The 24,085-nt window shown below is 31.4% G+C and overlaps 1 protein-coding gene across 2 annotated transcripts in view; it reads right to left on the bottom strand.

The window, feature by feature from the left end:
- Window positions 1-24,085, bottom strand: part of LOC142325387 (ralA-binding protein 1-like) — a 66,486-nt gene that overhangs the window by 29,871 nt on the left and 12,530 nt on the right. The window contains exons 3-4 of one of the 2 annotated variants that reach the window (XM_075367105.1): window positions 23,364-23,590; window positions 7,315-7,431 (exon numbers count right to left, since the gene is read on the bottom strand). In XM_075367105.1, coding sequence (XP_075223220.1) covers window positions 7,315-7,431; window positions 23,364-23,590 — 344 coding nt within the window. Of the gene's footprint in view, window positions 1-7,314; window positions 7,432-8,980; window positions 9,140-23,363; window positions 23,591-24,085 lie in introns of those variants that run through there. The other variant, XM_075367106.1, reaches the window with a different exon arrangement.

Genomic DNA, 24,085 nt, shown 5'->3' on the forward strand with positions numbered 1-24,085 from the left:
ACTTCGTTACGCAAATCCCCTTCAATCAGTAGAAGAGTGAGCGGCATAAGCGACGACACGACAACCACATAGCAACCTTAAATGCAACATCAAATTGAATTCTTTGATCCAAAGAAGGAGACTCAGAAAACTGACCTGAGGGCATCCTTTAGTAAAGGTCTTGCGAACTGAGCCGTTGTTACATGTTCAGCCGGTCCTATGGCTGAAATAACTTGAGAGCACTTTTAGTTCATTTTGTGTACACTTACGCTTCTGCATCTGAGATCCAGCCTCCGCCACCACCACATTAGTGAAGTTTTCTGCCAGGACATCTAATGGCAGGCTGTCAAGGTCTCGAGAAAAAATCTCCAGTCTGGACTCCAACAAAAAGGAGAATTTTGGCCAGTCCGCCCATTCAGAAAACATTACCAAAATTGAATGCAATGTGAAATTTTGCATTTTGAATTATTAAATTGTTAACCTAATTTTTATTTAAGATGTGCATCTTCCACTAAAGAATAATAAGTAGAACTGTTTAATTTAAATTATACAATAGAATAATGCTTATAAGTTTTTTTTTGCTTATGATTGAATGATAAAGAGTTAACGATGCAGAGACAATTAACAGCAGAAGAAATATTAAAGAATGAAATTTTTACTACTTAACTGTTATCTTGTGAATTTTATATCTTTAAATAAAAAAAAAAATATATATATAATAAATAAATTCAAATAAAGAGTTTTAATAAGTTTGATAATTTTTTAATTAAAATCATGTGAAATAAACGCTGATCATGAATAAGTATTATTCAAGGTTAAGAGAAACATTTTAAAGTACAAGTATAATCTACTAGCTAAATTAATTATAATATTTAATGAACAACATTAAAATTATAACATTCACTCACACACTTTACATTTGCCATTAACATCTAAACAAAGCAGACGTCTGTATTATTTGAATGTGTAAAATTGTATAAATTGCACAATAGTGCAACTTATCTATTTTGCAATTTTGCATAAAAAATTACTGTACAGCTAGACAATAAATCTGAAAATTTGACATAGTTATTAAAACAAATATATACATCAATATAGTCTTTAAAATCATTTAAAACTCACACAAGTAAAATATTTAATTATTAATAAAATAATTACATTTATTATTACAATAAAACCTTCCTGAAATGGAAACCAATGGGACTTAAAATTGTCTGCCTAGACACTTTTCCACATGTCTGTTAGTAGAAATTGTCCATCAAATTAAATTAAGAATATTAAAACAAATTCTAGTTTACATACATTTCAAACAAATTTAGCAAATTGATTGTTAAATTTACTCGTACACTTACCACAATGTTCAGCCAAAGATTTTGGTGGCATTGATCTAAAAATTTGTCCACTTACATCAAATTCTAAATGCTTTTCTTATAATAACTTCCATAATCAACAATAGTTTGGCTTTCCATTCTTCTATTGTTGCTGGTCTCACATAAACTTAATCTGGTACTATGTAATGGTTTTTGAAGTATTTAAAGAAGTCACTTTATGTTCTGAATTTATTTTCACCCTACATTCTTTAAATAAACATCACTCTCAATCAAGCACTTATAAATACCTTCCAAACAGTGCAGTTAACTTCATTATTATTAAAAATTCTTTGTTACTTTGGGATATTTCTCTGTTCAACCATTCACAATTCTTGCATCTGTATTTTTACAAGTTAAAATTTACTGCAGTGTTATTTTGAAACTGTTTAATAAAAAATATGTATTTATTGTAATCTCTGTTACTTTTTTCAATTTAAGTTATGTTTATTTCTAAGGATTTCATTGAAAATTAAATACCAAAATAATAACAAGCTAATAAAATAAAATCAAAGAATAATTTTTTTTATCCAATCACTATCAGCAGACTACCAACTAAAACCACCCCCCCTTTCTACCAGGACTTGACCCGGAAAAGTGTAACACATTACTTCCAGTCAAGTCCTCTTATACTACCCTGATTAGGTGCTACCTAATTTTCAGGACTATCCAGGTCAACCTTTTGGCCCTGAGAATGTTGCTGACAAATCGGCTACACTTTTCCAGCAGCTCAGGTCACGAAGTATCATCGCAATCACATTGTGGGGGGCTCAGTGCTCCGAGATCCACGTCTAGTGTCCCTCAATCTGCCGCCCACCGAGCACATTTGAAAAAGGTGTGCTCAGCATCGTCCCGTACATCAGGACAATAGAAGCAGACGTGGGATGGCGCTTTCCCTATGACATGGAGGTAAGCGCAGACATACCCGTGACCTGTTAAAAATTGGGTCATATAGTACTCCACCTCTCCATGCTGTTGCTCCGTCCACGGTCTGACCAGAAGGATAAGCCTTGCGATCCATTATTCTCTGGTCTCGTGGTCCCAAGTCTCTTGCCATCCGAGGAACGTGCGAGTGCGTTCCTCGTTGGCAATGGTCTCCCGGTCTTCGTCTGCCCGTCGCCTCCTGTAGATAACCTGGCGCTCCCTTGCCAAAATAGCAATGGGTATAACGCCGGCGACCACAAGTACTACAGGCTCCGTGTATCGGAGACCGTCCGATACACGGAAGCAACTCGCAAGGCTGCGCTGCGTTGCACCTGAGCGAGCCGCTTCCGGTTTCTTGCAACTCTTAATGCCTGGGCCCACACTTCCGACCCGTATAAAGGATGGAATGCACCGTGGACATCAGCAATCGCCGTCTGCTGGCCTTCGGTCCACCGACATTCGCCATGAGCCAGCAGAGAGCAGTTACGCCTCTCGCAGCTTTGTCGGCGGCTCTACGAAGCTGCTCAGCAAAGCTGAGTTTCCAGTCAATCATACCGAGGTACTTTGCGGCCGACTTGGTCTCGACAACCTCTACACCGGCCCGCAGGGAGAGAAGGGTGTCGATATGCTTCTTCGTTAGAACCACGATCCGTTTTGCTGAGGGCGAAAGACAATCCATGGTCGTCCAGCCAGGCACCGATTCTATGCATGACTCGACTGAGCCTCAGTTGGGCGCGCTCCACGTCGCGGTCTACGACAAGTAGCGCAACGTCGTCAGCGTACCCAACCAAGACAGATTCTTCAGACATCTCCTGTCATCAGTAAGCATCATATACGGTGTTCCAAAGGTCAAGGCCGAGAATCGACCCCTGCGCCGGCCCTGACATGATCGTAGTCCTACGCCATCCTGCCGCGGTCTCGTAAATGAGACCGCGGTTCCTCAGGTATGCGTCCACCATTCTGAGGAGGTATTGAAGCACATGGAACGAATGCTCCAGGTACCGAATCATATCGTTCCACCATGCGGAGTTGAAAGCGTTTTTAACGTCCAACATAACGAGAAGGACCACACGTCGCGAAAAATGATTGTGGTCCTCCGCTCGCTGCACAGCCTCAACAACCTCTTGAATTGCGTCTATGGTCGACCGACCCTGCCGGAAACCGTACTAGTTAGGTGACAGGCCACCTGTCTGATTCATCGCCGCAATCAGTCAGCTTCTCCAATACTTTCCCAGCTGTATCAAGCATACACAATGGGCGGTAGGAGGACGAGGACGGCGACTCTGAGTTTTCTTTTCCCTTGGGAATTAGTGCAAGACCTGGCAGGCCAGGTGGGTCTTCCACCTGGCGCTAAAAGACCCAGCCTTCAGACATGTCTAGTAGAAGACGGAGCCTGCAGCGCGCCACCAGCTTGAGTACCTCGGGCGGTATACCGCCGGGACCAGGGGCATTTTTGCCTTTCAGCGACCGTAGGACTCTCTCCAGTATCTCCATCGAGAAGAGCGGGAAGCTGGCCACGTCGCCAAAGTCCCGCTCGACACGGACCGAGTGGACCGGAAACATCTTAATGACGTGCTCTGCTTTAGCCTCGTCTAGTGAAGCTAGTGACCTCGAGCCCCCAATCGCCGAGTTACTATCTTGTAACCCAGCCCCCAAGGGTCTGTGCACCCACGGTCTCAGTCAGTTCTCTGCAGCAGCGTGCCTTGCTCACGTTGATGGCTCGACGGAGCCGCTTCTTTGCCTCTTATACTCGGTGACCTGGCATTTGCGTCTGTGCAATTCCTTGCACGTTGCGCCACTCGTCTTAGTCGAAGACACTCTCGGCGCAACCCCGCAATCTCCGGTATCCACCAGTACATGGGTTGTTTCTGGTGCCTCGGCCCCCCGTGGGGCATGAAAGCGTCGCATGTAGAAGCGATCAGCCGCATGGTGAAAGCAACTACGGCTTCAGCGCCAGCGGCCCCTCCGTTGATGATGTTTTCAGAGGCTACCATCCCTGAAAAGATCTTTCTTTTGAATTTCTTCTTGACGATTTTATTAATGTTGTATCTTTTCACCAGCCGTGTGGGCCTGGGCGTTCTTGTGTACCATCTAGGACTCTTGGTGAGATATATATATATATATTATATCGCTACCGGTATAATCCTCAAGAATTTTCCAGTCCTGAACGAGCGTGACCATTTTTTCGGAGGCGAGGGAAATGTCGGGAATGGTTTCCAAATATCCTGGTTGGCGGAACGTCATTGTGTTCCCTGTATTGAGAATCATGAGTCCAGTACATGCCTCCATGTATTTCCCTCTGGAATTGGTATGCGCCGTACTCCACTCTACCGCCCTGGAGTTGAAGTCCCCAGCTACCACCAACCCACCAGCAGCAGCAAGGATAACGTCCTCCAGCACGTCAACTTTCCGGCGAAAGTCCGCTGATAAATTGCATTGAATAAATGATAAATTTGATAAATTGCTAAAAACTTTCAACAATTTATATAAACTATGAGTAATAAAATATTTAAATAAAGTACAGTAATTAAGTAATTATTTACAAAAAAAAGATAATATTGTTACATACAATAATCATTCTAATTGTTTCAAAGTAATTCAGAACAGCAGAACACACAAACACAAAGTATATTAATCTGATCAACCTAAGTACAGAATATTAAAATAAAATAAAATAGGATGACACCTACCTTATTCCATAATTCAAGCAAGAGCACTTTTGCAAGTCCCCACACATCATAGTTGCTCTATATAATTTTTCAAATCATTTGTACCAAATTACACATTTAAGTTGAAATTAAAAATCCTATACTACACAAAAGATTTTAAGCTTAAAATTGTTAAAGATCCTTTACCAAATTAAAGTCAAAACAGAAATTAAAACTAAATATTTTTTTAAATTTAAATTAAAATGAAAAATTGCGTATATATAAAAAAGATGAAGTCATTTAATAAAATTAAATTAAAAATCAAAATTAAAATCAATAATAAAAACAAAATAGAAATAAAAATTAGTCACATAACTTTGACTAGCTTGTGCACATGGATTTCTATTTTGTTTTTATTATTGGCTTTAATTTTGACTTTTAATTTAAATTTATTAAATGATTTTATATTTTTTTATATACATGCAATTTTTAATTTTAATTTAGTTTTAATTTCTGTTTTGATTTTAATTTGGTAAAGGATTTTTTAACAATTTTAAATTTTATATCTTATGTATAATATAGGATTTTTAATTTCAAATTTAATGAGTAATTTGGTATGAATGATTAGAAAAATTATATAGAGCAACTGACGATGCGAGGGACTCACAAAAGTGCTCTTGCTTGAATTATGGAATAAGGTAGGTGGTGTCATCCTATTTTATTTTATTATTTTGTACTTTGATCAGATTAATGTAATTTGTATAGTGCAGAGGAATATGAATCGATCCTCAAAAGGATCGATTTAAAAAAAAAAACAAAAATCATAAACTATGTAATATATTCAGCTAAACACAAATTGAAAAACATTTAAATAAATACTAGGTACAATATAATTTAAAATTAATGATTTTCAATTACTAAAGAGTTTTATCATAGTATTTCCTCTGAGGAACACACTAATATCAGATGACCAGAAATTCATTATAAATGGATTTTATTTACAGTTATTCATTTTACAATTCTGGATTATTAAAAAAATGATAAGGACAAATTGCCCATTGATGTAATATACATTTTCCTTCATTAAAATCATTACACTTTAACAATAGAATGTTTTCCTTAATTTCCACTAAAGAAAGTTAAAAATTCTAAAAAAAAAAAATGAAGAGGCTTTCTACATCCATATTAGAAAGATCTCTGCTTTAATAATGAATTATTATTGACTATAAATTATGATCTATTTAAAATGTTTTTTCTCGTTTCACAGTTTTGCACTTTATTGAAATACTGTTTTAAAAAGATTTTACTAAACTTTGTAATGACAATAAAAAGTAGACTTCTGAGAAAATTAAAACAAAAAAAGAACTAAAAATATTAAAAGAACAAAAAAATATATATATACACATTTTAAATAACACAAACATTAGTAAGTACAACAAGTGCCATATACTTACATACTTGTAACAATACACACACACACACACACAACATGCACACAGGCAAGGACTGAAACCCGGGGCCTCAGTCTCAGGTTCAGATCCATCAGGCATGGCATATTTCACACGCTACAAAATTCAATTTCCATATGCCAAAGCTTCAAGCTTGAGTGGCGATATTAAAAAAAAATTGGTATAACCTTTGTATGAGACTTCAGGTTATCCAAAGTAAAACGACCTAAGAGTTAAGTTAGAAAGTAGGAGTCTACAAGGAGTTCCAGAAACTAGAAAGTAATAAATAAAACAATTTGTGTAAGGAAACTTCTGGTAAATCATAACACATCAGGCAAAATGGTGTCAATGAAAATATAAATCAGTTAATTTCAAATAACTAACACATTCACTGCTGGTTCTGGAGTAAGTAAACAGTACTTAAAAGTTTTTATTATGCTGAAGTCTCAATCTCAAACTTTATTATTGTTGGGATAAGAATTTTTCAAATTGTTATCCAGAAAATCTATTAGTTTTTTCTAATTAGACCAATTTTTTAATCTAAATAGAAAAATTTATTTAAAAATTAATTTTTTTATATAATTTTTTTAAATTTTCTATTTAGATTAATTTTCAAATCCTTTTAGCTTTCCTGATCTGGTTGGATAAAAGATTCTATAGGACAATACTACTTTTCATCATTGTTAGTAGACTATTCTTTAAGAACCTTTATTTAGTCCTCATATCCTTTGTCATACTTGTATCTATTCCAAAAGACCACAAAACACGTAATTCTAAAGTGAGATGCACTTGAACTGCCACAACTATGGAGTATGTCTTTTTGGACTCACAAAAATTCAGAATATTCAAAAATTATACAATAATAATAATAACCTATTATTATCATTTAGATACACAATTAATATTAATTAAAATAATTATAAAAGAAATTAAGATATTTTTACAAACCATTTTCCTGTATATGCATAATACAATCCCTAACAACAAGAGGAATTTCTACACCATCGTGACACCTGCTACGTTCTAACGCAAGTGGAAGAGAAACTCCAAAAATAGGTTGTTCCTCTGAAAAATAAATTAACAAGAACATTAATGAACGAAAGAAAATATTGGATAATAGTTTTATCATCTTGCAGACATGACATTACATTCTTAATGACATATAAACTATTTTTTATTTTTTGACGATTGACTATTATGAACATAACAATTTTAATTAAAAATATAATTATATATACAAAAATTACACATATGAGTTTTGAATTACTTCTTCTATGAAATTGCTGATGATGGAATAATGATTCTGAAAGTAGTAGGACACATATATTGAAAATTGTTGGTAAGTGGAAACTTTAATTTATACAAAAAGAAAATATATTTTAATAAAATAATGAATTTAAAGAAATGTTAATCAAAAGTTTATGACTTAATAAAATTTGAGAATTAGATAACTAAAATCCAGGATTATAACTTAATGGTGACACCTTTAGATAAATACTACATTACACCTTTAAATTTCTTTTACTAATTAAACGTATATAAATATGTGTAAATTTAATGACTTATTGTAGCATTTTCACTTCTACTGGGTTAATTAGCTTCAGTATTATTACCATATAATAAATATATGTGAAAAAAAGCAGTTACACTTCATTTGTTTATTTAAATTTTCTTGATTATCTGCAATAATATAAATGCTTGTATGCTATGAAATAGCTCCTGAAAGAAAAATACAAACAATGAAAAAATAGTAAAATGGCTTTAACTTAGTCGCTATATTTGTTTTCATCTATAGTCCTGAACAGTTTGTATTTAGGGAAATAAATACAAGAAAAAGAAAATAAAAATAATGTTTTCTATCAAAAAGTGAAAAAAAATTAGGGATTTCTATTTTTTTTTTTTTAATATAAAAGTGATTTTGAAAATACCAATACTGTATTTCTAATAATTAGGGAAAAATAAGTGAAGTTGCCCACTGAAAGTTTCTTTAGAACTTACAGTTTCAGAAATACTAATGACGATACATTTAAAATGAACACCTCTTTGTGTGAATGTATTTGTGTGTATGTGTGCATGCACATGCGTGTGTATATTTTCATATAACTGTCTGTTATTTAGTACCTGCAAGATACTATAAAACACATTTTTAAAATGACATAATTGAAATTGTGTAATTATAATGTAATTTCACAAAACATAAAAAAATTAATTTCATTATTATACTGTTCCATATTAAACACTACAATGAAAAATATTATTTTACAACTGAATAATTCTCTAAGGCAGAGTGTGGTACACCTCAACCTTTCAATCATATCAAATTCCAATCCATATCCCCCCATAAGCTTCAAGTTTATGTGGCAATATCATCAAGAAAAAAAGCTTTGAATTAATTAACACATTTTATCTTAATTAATATCAGAACTTATTACTAGAACATTTTGTCATAAAAATAATAAAATTAAAGTAATTCAAGACATCACAAACAAATCAAAAATTTCAGTTAACTATTTTAAAATTTCAAATCATTATAGCAATTTTAAAAAAAATATGTTAATGTCAGAAAATATAAGCAAAGCAAAACTAATTAAAAAATATTGTTTGATTAACTTACTCTTTTTATAGGTTAATCGTGGCCTAGGATCACGAAAACACCTCATAATATTTACATGAAATTATTTATTAATTATTATTAATAATTGAAATAATAAAAAATACTTATTTTAATTTAAGAATGAGCATGTTTATGTAAATATATATAATGATAAAATAATAACAAAACAGAATAAGACTAGTAGATTATAATAAAATTGTATACAAAGAAGAGAGACACATGGCATGTGCATTAATACTAATAGGTTGTATCTTTATCATAACACTAAAAAACACACAATCTCTCTCATACATGCATACACACACACACACACACACACAAAGAGAGGGGGAAGAGCTATAAACATAAAGTTTACATTAACAACATATTACTGAGTATGACGTGGTATATTTAAACATTATACTGTTAGTCAGTATGAAAACTATTATAAAATAGCTACTTAAATTTAAATGTTTTACAGTTCTTAATAACCATGCATAACAATATCATTATATCAAATTACATATACATATAAATAAAAATGTTTACAATTCATTTATGACACTGTAATCAATTTTTAATATCTTCAAAGATATCACAAAAATAAATATTGTATTATTAATTATTATATAATTTATTGATTATTCATTAATAATTGTCAATACTGATTAAAATTTTCTTTTAACATTAAATATTATGAGTTCTAGTTTAATGATCCTGGTTCAATAAATAAATATATATATAATTACAACACCTTCATCTTAAAAGAATATATTACTGTAATTAAGAGATAACTGATATAATGGGATAAATTATATTAAAATAATAGTAACCAACAATAATAATAGTAACAATAGTAGCCTACATAAACGTAACCAAAATGAGTCATGATAATATAGAGATAAAGGCTTGGCTTAAGGTGAGTAGTATCTACAGATCAAAAATTAGTTAATAAGAGTTAAATATCAATTCTATCACTTTCTTAACTTCATCACCAAGCAACCATTATTAAATTTTAATTTATATTCAAACTGAATTGGGTAGATCTGTGTGATAACTACACTAAAAACAGTATCAGTGTGATCCAGCTAAAATGTAGTTATCATTACAGGATACTTGCTTATTACTCTATATGTTCAACTAAAGAAGTATAGTACAATCATCAGCTTTTCATTTTCTATAATTTTTTTAATATTATATTCTATATTTTTAAAGATTTGGCTACATTTTTGAATCTTGCACACAATCCATTTAACATCCTTATATTTATTCTAATAAAATAGTACTTATTCTTTTAATTTTCTGCAGTAATCTCTTCAGAAAAGAAATTACATATTAAGAATACTTATCTATAAATAAAACATTACTTTCCCTCTCTAACATTTTATATATTTCAAATTTTTTTATTGTCTTTAGTTTTGTAATTAATTTTCAATTTATTTATTAATTAATATAATATACTTTAGAATTATCACAGTAATTACTAAATTTTTATCAGTAATTTTAAATATCTGTTTCATCAAAGAGACAATTATTCTAGTTTTTCATTTTTGATAATTCTGTAAATCTTTTTTCTAGATTATATTTTTATTTTCTTTGTCTAACCTTCATGTTTTGTATAAAAATTATAAACATTCTTATGATTCTTAAAATCTAAAATTTTCTTTAAGAAAAAATACTTTTTTTAAAAAGGATTATTGCACTAATGCTATTAAATGTTCATTCACCTATGCACTGTAAATCCTTCTTAACTGAATAATTTGTAATCCCAACACATGAAGTTATAATAAGTAAATATTTACAATATTATTTTGTTCAATTTTAAAGTTATAAACAACAAATTTTCACACCATCCTATTTTTAAATTTAAATATAAAATTAGATCTATATTTGTTAAGCAATATGTTTTACAGCCATAATTTAAAATAATTACCTCCTTATGTGCCCTAGTAGTATCTTTATTTGTTCACAAGGGAATATAATGAGCTTAAATAATAAATACAGTAAAAATACACTTTATATTTTTATAATATCATTATTATAAATAAATAATCATATAGTAATTTTATTTCAATAATTTAATTATAGAAAATATGCAACATTATTTTAAAGCCAAAGTCAAGTTATAAGAGCTGACATGCAATTCTGAAGGTTTAATGACATTAAGACAATAAATACAGTAAATTAACAATTTACAAGAAATATATATATGTACAAATGCTTACATCAGCATCAAAATATTACACAGTCATAGTGTCAAAATTTTAAATTAATGCATAAAAAATGATTTTCATTTCTTCTTCATGAAAATTTTATTTATAAAATTGACTACTGGGCATATCTACAGTTGAAGTAAATGGGAGGGAGAAACTATCACACAGCTCTATAAGCGACATTTATTTATACTACAGGCTCATCATATTTTAGTTTTACTTCTGAAAAATTAATACAATGGCAAAAAAACTTTTTATGGTCATAAAAAAAATAATTTCTATCTAACAAAATAATAAAAATTTTAATTTAATAAAAACTAAAAAAAAAAGAAAGTTACTGCAAACTATTTTTAAGTTTGACACAAACGATAAGCCTGTGATAAAAAGCTACAAGGGCTATTTATAAATTAACATTCGGTCAAGTAATAAAAATAAGCAAAATAAATTTTTTTTAAAATGTACCCTACATAAAAGTAACTTACATACTTATATTATTTCTTGATGAGTTGGGAAAACATCCAGACTATACTAAAGGAGAATGGCAACTAGACCATGTCTTTATGGATAAACACCACCACAAGATCTACAAAGGAAAGTTCTTCTGATGAGAAGACAGTCTCAGATCACAATGTAGTCAAAATTAAATTTACTCCCTAAAAAAAAGCAACAAAATCAAGCCCTAAAACTAAAAGAAAAATGGACCCTACCCAACTAATCAAGAATGAACATTTATTTAAAAAATAAAATCAAAGATAAACTCAAAGATCTATTCAACAACCTTAACAAATCACAGAAGAATTAGAATCACATTAAAATCGCGTAAAAAACATCAGTGATGGAACAGCGAATGCGACGAAACAGTGAAAAAAGACATCAAGGATAACTATGTCACCATTCCTAATATCTAGCGAAACAATGAAAAGTAAGTATATGAATAAAAATACAACATTATAAAGTCACACTTAAGTTAAGAGAAGAAGAGTTCAATAAAACACAGTCAAGAGACTACTACAATATCTTCAAAAATCAGCCCCAAAAATATGAACCCCCAACCATAATAATAAAGAATGAAAATGGTAAACTGGCCCACAACAATGAATAATGCAGAAATCCTAGGTAAATATTTCAACAAACTCCAAAATTGCGAAGAACCAACAGAATTTCTAAACTTCAACACCAACACTACCAGAAAACATCAACCTTCACAATAAGAGAAGTCTACCAAGCACCAGGTGAGATGAAGACTTATAAAGCAACAGGAGAATATCAGACTTTTGTACAAATCTGGAAACATGCAGGAAGATCAACAAAAATTGTCCTTCATCAATTGCTTGTTAATACCTCGATCAAAGAACTAACAGAACACTGGATGTCAGCTCTCCTCAGTTTGCTACACAAAAAATGGGATGAAACACACCCTAACAATTACAGAGGAATCTCACTCAGAGACACAACATACAAAATTCTTTCAAGAATCATCCTCAATAGGATTGGTTCACAACTGAAAAAGAACTAGGTCAGACCCTGGAGGAGCTGTCCAGACCAGGTCATGAGTCTCAAGCTAATAATGGATAACAACAGGAAAAGAAACAGAGACATGGTGATAATATTTGTAGATTTCAAGAAAGCTTATGACTGCATCAGCAGAAAATCCTTACTAAAAATTCCAAGACACCTCGGACTATATACCAAATTAATAAACATGATAAAACTAACGCTCACAAACACTAAGTTACAGGCAAAATTCAGAGGCAAGCTCTTGGAACCATTTGAGATCAAAACAGGACAGCCCCATGATGATGGGCTCTCACTGCTATTAATCAACTGTATTCTAGAAAATGTAATAAGGAAATTTTCCCCAAAAGTAAAAATACGCCGAAAAATCAAAACACTGGTTTCGCCGATGACTTGGCACTACTAACAAATGACATTGATGAAGCTAAATCACAGATATTAGAACTTCAAAACACTACAACTAAGACTGGCCCCAAAACATCATTCAAAAAAACAAAAATTATGCCCCAAACACCAATATGATCAGTAACTGTAATAAAATCAAAATAGTAACCCAATTTAAATACCTTGGAGAAATAGTAACTAACAACCTAAACGAATAAACCTCAATTCAAATAAGAAGAAACAAACTAGCTAAAGCTAAAAAAAAACCTGGTACACTTACAATAAAAAATACCTATCAATAAATCCACAAATAGGACACCACAACACAGTTATAAAACCAGAAGCCACTTACGCAGCAGAAAAAATAGCACTCTTCTACCTGAAGAACAAATCAAAGATCAAAGATCTTTACCTGAAGATCAAAGATAGACACACTCCAGAAAATCAAAAGAACAATTTGAAGAAGCTGTGTCAATAAAAAGTACCAAAAAGAGAGGCAGTGCTGGATTAACCCCAACAAAGTCATTTACAAAGAATTAGAACCCATCACTGATACCATGTGTAAGAGGATTCTTTGAATATATCATGAGGATGCAAGATTCAAGACTTCTGAAACAGCTAGCACAGTACAATTTTCACTTGAAAAAACCAAGACAAGATAGAGATGGATCAGAGAAATAAGAGAGGATCTCAAGGAAATTGGCCTTAACACCAATAGACACCACGGATAAGATAAAATTAATCAAGAAAATCTATAATAAAGACACTTGCTTCATACTCATAACATGAACAGTTTCAACACCAGAAAGGGTACAAAGATTGGAATGTATGAAACAGTACTCAGAGGATCAGAAGGCCAAAACAGTCCCATTGAAGACTAACTAAAGCGATCCTATGCTGTCATAAAAGATAGTAATAATAATAATTACTTCTCAACATAATTGACATATAAATTCAAGCACCTTTACAAGCTTATTTGTTCTCCCATTAAAGAATGCCACTTTTAAAGTATCCACTCATTCATTGTTTCCGAAGTGTTCAGTAGCCAGCCAATTCTTTAATTTTGTGAACACATCAAAATTAGGTGATGCCAAATCAGGGCTGTAAGAGGGAAGGTAAAAATTTTCACTTAAACAATTTAGTATGGGGGAGGCAGCGCACTGTTATGCACACAAAAAAAAAACCATCTCCTTTGTTAGCATCCCCCACTATTTATTCTATATTGTTCAAAGCTTTGTCAAAGTTTCATAATAATAGCAGGCTGCAGCTAATATCATTCCCAACAACATAAATTCCTTTACAATGTTAAAACATGGTATCCATCATTTGTTCATTCAAATTAGTTTGTTTGATTCTGTTTGAACAGTTCTTTTATCTCAATATTGATAAATCAGATCCATGTATCATTACCAGAAACAATAATGTCAAAAAATTCACTTCCTTCATTCCAGTATTGCTGAAGAAAAGTCAATGTTTTTCCATTCGTTACATTTTTGACATTTGAAAGTTGTTTTGGTACTCATTGCCTACCCAAAAACCCAATTTATCTGTAACAATTCTGAAAGATTGGAACTTGAGGAATTAAACATTTTCACTAAGTTCAGTAATTGTGAAGATACATCTATCATGACCAACATGGTCAGTTTTTCAAGTTCATCACTCATAATGAAATGTCACCCTCTTCCTTCTTCATCATGCACATTAGTTCACTCTTCCCTGAATTTCCTACACCATTCTCACACAGAACCATTATGATGTGTACATGCTCTGTAATTTGGTCTGCTAGCATAATATTAACTGTGAGAGTATAATGATTGAACACGCACATGGTATGTTAGAACACATCGTGCTCTCAGTAGTATAAAATAGTAAGGGATTGCAGAATGTCAGATTAGTTTTGAATGTGACGCGAATGTCTATTTGTGAAAAAATGAAGTGAGCCATCTACATCCAGTGAATCTATTGATAAAAAGATTGTACAATAACAGTTATTTAAATTATGGTTTTACCTCATTGAATTGAAAGCCAAAGTTGCATTGTTTGCTTTCAAGTCTTCTCTGTTGAAAATATGAAGCCATCAAAATTAATGTGACACTTGGAAACTAAATTCGGATCATAAAAGCAAACCCTGGGAATTTTTTAAAAGAACATTACATATTTCGAGAAATCAACAATCTTCTATTTGTAAATCAAGTCATACTGATAGAAGCATCTTATCTCATAGCATTAAGATTAGCTAAGAAGTCCAAACTCAATACAATTGCAGAAACCTCATACTGCCTGCTGCAATTGATATGGTCAGTGTTTTAATAGGTGTGGAAGAAACAAAAAATTGAAAAAATTTTGCTTTTTAGACACAGTATCACGGCAAATCGATGATATGGCTCTGCTGATGTCTGCGATCAGATAATTCATCAAATGAGTTCAAGTAAACTTTATAGTAATCAATTTGATGAATCAACAGGTGTGGAAAACATTTCTCAATTCTCGTGTTTTATGGGATCTTGTGTTTTAGGGACGGGTCAATCAAAAAAAATATGTTGTTTTGCAAATCAATACCTAGTCATGAAACAGGATAGTATATCTTTTTGATGTTTTTTATAAAACTATGACACTGATTAGACAAAATGTATTGCAATATATGGTGATTGTGCAAAGGTAAAAACAGGAGCAAACAATGGATTTCTGTTAAAATTAAAAGACTGTCTTACACCAAGGGTGAAATGGATGCACTACTTCCTTCACAGACATGCTCTTGCCACAAAAAGTATGCTGGAATGTCTCAAACAAATTCTTTGTAAAGTTGTAAAAATGGTTAATTTTATTAAAAGTCTACCATTACAGAATAGGCTATTTGCTAAACTATGCAATGAAATGCATACTACTCTGCCGATCTATGTGGCAGTGTAGTAGTGTCTCGACCTTTCATCCAGAGGTCCTGGGTTTGAATCCCAGTCAGGCATGGCATTTTTTATACACTACAAACTTCTATTTTCATATCCAACGCACAAGCTTCACGCTTATATGGTGATATCAAGCCCCCCACCAAAAAAAAATAAACAAAATGGGAAAAAAGAAAGAAATTTTTTTTCACATACAGAATTCAGATGGTTACTGCAGAAGAAAATGTTAAACCTGTTTTTTTTTTTTAATTCTGAGAAGAATTAATAATATTTTTCCAGGATAAACAAACACCATTCTTAATGTTTTTAAAGAATAATGAGTATATATTGATGTTGACTTATATAGCTGAAGTATTTTTGCATTTAAATGAATTAAATGTGAATTTACAAGAACATGATAAAAGCATTTTATTGATGACAGAAAAAGTTCATGCTTTCATTGCTAGCTTGATATCTGTATTATTTGCCTTCAAAGCAAAAATTTTGATATGTTTCCACTTACTTCCGATTTCACTGAGAAAAAATTTGGATGAAGAACACAATATTATTCACCACAGTTTGGTTAAGGATGAAGATGTGTTTTCATGAGCTAAAAATTCAGTTGGCAGAGTATTTTCCATAAAATAAAAGTGATTTCTTGAAGAGATGAGTACTGAATCCATTTAGTGAAAATGTTAGTGCGGCTGTTAAGTCACCAGTTCAGATTTATGACCAGCTCATCAAAATGTCTGCCGATAAAACATTACAACTACAATTCACATCCAAAGATTTAGATACTTTTTGGCTTGCTCGTGGAAGTGAATATGGAAATTTAGTAACAGAGACAATGACAATATTAATCCCTTTCATCCTACCTTACTTTTGTGTAAAGGGTATTTCATCTATGGTTGTACTAAAAAATAAATATAGGAATTGTCTTTTATTACTTAAAAACAATTTGCTTTTGTGCGTTTCCAATATAGATCCACATATGGAGAAAATTTTTCTTTACTGTGTACTTATAAATGTAAGAAAAATGTTTATAATAAATGATTTTTTTTCTAATAACATGACTTCATTATTGTTTACATTTAAAGTTGTACGCTAATTTTGTGACCCGGGGTTGGTTCTAATGAGAAACACTGCATTAGAACGTACTTTCCCAGTGCAGATTGTAACCCATAAAATTAATATGCAGTTACATCATAGATGCAAGGTTGATTATTTATTTTTATTAAAATATACTTAATAATATACAAGGCGTATTTTTTAAAGTAAGGTCCATTTTGAATTTCTCACCTATGTATGCATGTAAACAGATGGTGGTTCCTTATTTCAATCAATAGTTAGCTGCTGTTAGCAACAGTAGTTTAGTACTACTATGTTGTTAGTGGTTTATGTTCATCCATTCATTATGAGTGCTATAGTTCATTATCCCACCAAGCATGAAGTACAAGGAGTAATCTGATTTTTCATGGCAAAAAACAATTCGGCTGAAATAACAGGCAAATCTGTAATGTTTACAAGTAGAATATTATGGTGATACTTAAGTAAAATGGAGGGGCCATTCATTTCAAGGAAGATGAACAAATGTTCAGGATGAAGAACATAATGGCACACTGTTGTGATTATGGATGATATGATTGAAAAAACTGAGAAAACTGTGTTGCTAGGTCATAATTGTCTTTATGTTTCATGATCTTTGATTTAAGAAGTTTTGACTGAAAACTGGGCTACAGAAAACTGTGTACCAAATGGTTGCTGAATATGTTAACAGAGACATACAAGGAAAAACGTATTAATTTTTGCAGTGTTACAAAAATAAGGTGACGAATTGTATGATCACATTATTATTGCAGAATGAAACTTGGATTTCTTATTTGAAACTTGCTTTGACAAGCAGCAGTCAATGGAATGGCAGTATTAATCATCTCCTTGCTCAAAGAAGTTCTTTGAGCTTTGGTAAAGTTCCTTTACTGAATGTGTTCTTGCTTGAAGCTAATGTCTAATGTTTTTTGGGACAAAAAGGGGGTTGTGGAACTTCTGTGAATGTGAATATGTATTGCAAAATGTTAAATATTCTTAGATAACTACAGAAAACAAATGGCATAGAATGCTATCCTACAGAATTTCGTTTTCACATGACAATGCCGGACCACACACTACAAATCAGAGAGCAAGGAAACTTGAAAAATCATCCACTCTACAGTTCTGACTTAGCTCCAAGCAATTATTTTGTTTTCCTTCATGTTTAACAGTGGTTTGCATCACAAAAGTTTGATAAAGATCATAAAATGAAAAATGGTGTTACTGCATGGTTTAAGTCACTGGCAGTGAAATTCTTGAAGATGGATTGAAGAAGCAATGAAAAATATTGAAACTGAAGGCAGCTACATAGAAATGTAGTAAATAAATGTACTCTTTATGAGTTAAGTAATAATGTTTGTTCATATTTTACAATTTTGTTTTTATTTCAAAGTGGACTTTACTTTCAAAACATGCCTTGTACTATAAGAAAGTATTGCCAGACACTTTGGCTATGAAGAGGGAACTGCTAGATATTGACCTGAGTATTAAAAAATATATCAAATTAATACCTTATCTGTTTTACATATCTTATTAAGAACGTGCTTAAATATCAAGAAATTCACCATTTACTTTTGAAGGAAAAAAAGGGAAATAAGGTTTTTGTATTCCAAGCTCAATAACTTCCAGAAACTAAGATTACATATCACTTAACTTAAGAGGGGGTATTCAAAAACAACCAAAATTAAAAACAATTGCTTTAATAATTTTTACTTACTGAAACTTTAACCTTCTTCAAAATACCTTTCCATGTGAATACACTTGGTTTTCTCACCGCTGAAAACAAATTTGGAATTTTTGTAGAATGTTTTCCAAAGTTTGCAGTGATTTATGTTTGACTTCATCCATGGTACAAAAATGCTAACCTTTGAATTCCTTTTTTCATATACAGGAAAAAGAAAAAGTTGCTTGGAGAATGATTGGGCAAGTAGGGATGATGAGAGGCAACGATCATCTTGTAACAACAAAAACTGTTTGTTGTTTAGAACAGTACAGATGGAGGCATTGTTGTGATGCAGAAACCAATCACTATTCTTCAATATTGGCAAGTGTTTTCATCAAACCCTATCATGCAATCTTCTAAACACATCTGGTAGAAATGCTGATTCCCTGTCTCTCCAGAAGAAATAAATTCTCAGTTTACAAATCTACTCACATTAACGAAGAAAATCAATATTGTCGTCTTTTTTTTTGGGGCGAAAAACATCTGTGCATTATCATCGCCCGGAAGAATTTTCTTCAATAAAAAGGTAAAATAACTCTAAAATAATAAAACTTATAAGGTTTAAAATTAATATAAATCATATAATAAAAATTTATTAAAACAAAAGTCAAAAAAGTGAAATAAACTGATCAAAACTTGCCATGCATATTTTTGTCAATGATTTTCAATGACTTCACTGTTATTTCATTTTTAGGTCATAAGCATGGCACCAACTTTCATTACCTATCACAACTATAAAAAGAAAGTCTTTGAATCATTTCAAAGATGACCCGAGAAATCATGATAAGCATTAAAATGACTAGTTTTATGACCTGTGAGTAACCAAGGCACAAATTTTGCAGTAATGTGTTTCATGTTCAAATCATCTGTTAAAATTTGTTTGGTAAGAACTCAAAGACATAAAACAATTCAGTAATCTGATCATAATCTTCATAGATTACATTGCAAAATTTTTTTGTTTGAAATGTGAAAACCACTCACAGATGTGTGTTTTATTTAAAACTTTCTCTTTAAAAGCATAATGAAGCATCATTACTGCTTCAGAAGCATTTTCTCTAAGAGGAAACAAAATTTAACAGACTCGCATCACAGAAAAAAAACCCCAGCCTTATAAGCAATAAAGAGCAATGCCATTCAAAAGAATGTCACAAAATATTGTAACCTTGCTACATATAGTGGGGGGGGATTTTGCAATTATGTTTAGTTTGGATTGCCCCAGGTGTAGATTTTGGTTATTTTTGGGTACCTTATGTACTTTATACATGGATGTTACCATATGGTGAAATATGAACTGTTAACTTTTTGTTAATATGCATTGATGGTTAGTAGGCATATAAAAGTAGTTCCTAATATTTTTATTAGTAAACATTGACCTGTACAAGATGCAACAAAATGAAAGATAACTGAATCTTTTTGATAGATTTCATTCTTTCTTCTCAACCGCCCATCTAAATTATAGATCTTGACATTACTTAATTTATGTAAATGTTAAAAGATAATTTTGATATAACTAAACACAGGCAACAATTTTTTAAAGGACCCACCATCACTGAAACAGCCTGAAATTCCATGAGAGTAGAGATAATATAAGTTCATATTTTAATATGTACTGATGACACATTATATTATAAATATATTTTATCAAAATTACTGAGCTCTGAATTATACACCATAAAACCCTTATTTTCCAATTTTTTTAACTTTCAATATTTCTTACAATGAAATAAAAATATATAAATATATAATACTTAAATATTTGGATTGATAAATGTATATTTATACTATTATATACAAAGTATATTTATTTGTTTGCCTCTATTTTGAATAATCATATTCGAAACACATATTATGAAAGTATTTTTTTAAGTAAAAAATTTTCTTTATGAGGGTATTTAGGGAATCTGAAGACTCCTGCTATAAAATTTCACCCTCCTAGGGTTATACTTTCGTGAAATATTAGGATAAAAAAATATGCACATTTTTGGATATGCAAACAAATACATTTCCTATGAGCTTCCATTAATTTTTCTAGTAAAATTTTTAAAATCATAATATTTTTTGAATTGCAACATGAGCAAATAATTATTTGAAGCAGACTTAGTACTAGTAGGGCATTGGACCTCTCCCAACAGGAGGGTGGGAGCTAATCTTACCTTAAATGCTTTAAATTACACCCAATTTACTTGCTATAAAGGCTTTATTTTAATATAATAAAAAACTGGTATAAAAAATTGTTACTATGATACCATTTTTGATCATCAAAATATACCATTAGCCTCCAATGCATACAGCAATGTCATATAGACATTAAGTGCATTTTAATGAATTCAAAACACAAACATATGCTAATATGAACAAAAACTAATTAGCATTAAAATAAGAATATGTAAGGTGATTCAAAAAGGAGGTCACAAATTTTAAAGCGCACACAAAAATTTATTGAGATAATTTACGTTTCATAGAAAAACAAATCAAGTTTGTCACCCAACATTCACTTTAGTTCAATATGGCTTCCATTTGTAATGCGACATATATACCATCTGAAGTCGATTTCATTTCAGACTGTAACCAGCAAGTCGGGTGCTACCTCTGCAGTTGGTAAAGGCTGCTGATTATGGGTATACATAAAGCAAATCTTAAAATCTTAATGAAACACCACAAGAAGCAATCCAGCAGAGTCAAATCTGGGAGCAAGGTGGTCATACAATTTGATCTTCATGACCAATCCACCGACCTGGGAATTGAGTATCAAGAAAATCTTGGCCTTCTAAGCGGTAGTGAGGTGGTGCCCTATCTTGATGATAGTAATGGCACCCATCTTGGTCCCTCTAACTGAGGAATTAGAAAATTTTGAAGCATGTCCAGATAAACGACACCATTTATGGTTGCTTACTGGAAGAAGAACAAGCCATATAGTCGTTTTTTGCTTAGGGAACAAGAAACATTGACCTTAGGGCTACCACGAATGTGCTTCAGTTTCTTGAGGGTTTTAACTACCCCATATTTGACAGTTATAGGTGTTTACCTTGCCACTGATGTGAAACTCATCACTAAAAATTACATTGTCTAAAAATATAAAGTTGTCTGCACAATTCTATCCATCATTTCCACACAAAACTGCAGCCGAGTAATTCTGTCATCATCTGTAATATGTTGAACTACGGTTACTTTGTGTGGCTTCAAGTGCAATCGTTTATGTAATACGTGCCAAATAAGTCTGTAGAATGCTAGTCATGTGATGCACATAGAGTTGACTTCTTCAGACTACGCGCAAAGCTTTCTCTGAGTTATTCCACAGCAGCTTAAGGGACACATGGAAGTCTTGGTGATTTTATAAGTTTAACAGAACAACCTGTCTCAATGAAGGTTTGGTGCTGAGAGTAAATTGTATGCCTACTAGGAGGCTCCCTACCATACTTTCTATGAAAATTACTTTGAACTGCAGTTGCTGATTGCAAATTGTAAAACCAAAGCACATGTCAAGCACATTCCGCAACAGTAAATATATCCATTTTTAATAGCACTGGTAGCCAAATTTGGTACTATTGAGTAACGTGAGTCACAACTTGATGTGTTTTGCTATGAAATAAAACCTCAACTGAATTTCCATGTTATCTAAATAAATTTTTAAATGCTTTTAACTTTGTGAAGTCCTTTTTGAATCACCTGGTACTATCCTTTAAGAATATGAAATATCTTTATTAAGAATAATTAAAATGCTTTAAGTAAGTTCTTAAAAATGAGAAAATTATGAATTAGACGATAGAAGTAGGGGTAAAAGGAATTATTCTTTGAGAAATCATCATCAAATCTGTGAAATGTTTCCAGTACATTTTCAAATAGTATTAGTAACATCTTAAAGTAGACATTGAAATGAATAACTGGACATAATTCTTGTTAATTTAAGTCTTCTCTAAGATGTAGTCATTTTAAAACACATGATGTCTCATAAACATCTTACATCAAACACCTCATATAACCAATACCTGTTGGGAATTTGATAATTAATTCCCATCAACGGTAAAAAAATTCTGCAATCTGCATAATTATACTACAAAAGTATTTGTTTTTTAACACAGTTGGCCTCATAACATTGAGAAATTTAAATATCGGCAATTATTAGATAGACTATAATACTTTCACTTTGTTATAATAGCCAGGGAAAAAATTATTTTATCTTATGTATTAGTGATCTGGTGGTAAACCTGTTATAATATAAACAAACTCTTTAAGAGTTAATGTGTGCACAATTGCATTAACATTTAATATTATTTTAATTTAATACAAGAAAAAAATTAGATCAAATAGAATACATAGAGAGAGTCAAAAGTATGGAAGCTCCTAAACAACTTTCTTTCTATATGGAACAAACTGTACCATATAGAATACTGTAACTTTCAAATAAGGTATTGTAACGGTCAACTACTTTAAAAAGGGGTAAAGTAGTTGATCGAAGGGGTTGAAATTCTATTTCTCATCAAAAGGTAAAGTTGTTGAACGATACCTTATCTTGAAAGTTACAGTATTCTATCTGGAATGGTTTTAAAGTTGTTGAGGGGTTTCTGTACTGTTGACCTATTCTGTATATTTATATAACATACCACCGATATCACAACTATCTTCCCCATGTTTTAATTTTTTACGTTCTTTTGATTTCAGTTTAGTTTTTGATTCTTTCTTTTTCTCTTTATCCTTTTCACTTTCTTTCTTCTTATCTTTATCTTTTTCAATTTCTTTTTCTTTATTATCTTTTTCTCTTGATTTTTCTCGTTTTTCTTTTTTTGATGGAAATTTAAATGGTTTTGATTTTTTTGCTTTGGATGGACTTCTGAAAATTAAAAAAAAAATCACATAATAATTATTTAGTAAATTCATTTTCAAAAATTATTATTATTAAAGCAACTTCAAGACCATAAAAAAGATTAATAATAAGAAAAAAATATTTGTTAAAATTATTTATAATATTAATATATATATATATATATATTTTTTTTTTTTTTGGGACGTACAATGAGGATTCATTATTAGGGCCTGTAAGCAATGCTTCAACAATAAAAAAATTAATTTTATAACAAAAAAGCTAAATGTCATGGATGTATAAATTAAATAACAGTAATATAAAAAATAAAATTAAAAATTAAAATGCACAATATCACACAGCCAAAATAGTTAAAATCTAAAACACCTTATAAAGATAAAAAAAGAAAACTTTAAATATTCAAATATTTAAGACATAAATAAAAGAAATAAGAAGATACTGGATATCATCATACTGTTCCCTAAAATATTTTTGATGTTTGCCCCTAATTTAAATTTCTGAAGC

Source organism: Lycorma delicatula, chromosome 5, assembly GCF_047948215.1.
Source record: "Lycorma delicatula isolate Av1 chromosome 5, ASM4794821v1, whole genome shotgun sequence".
Lineage (NCBI taxonomy): Eukaryota > Metazoa > Arthropoda > Insecta > Hemiptera > Fulgoridae > Lycorma > Lycorma delicatula.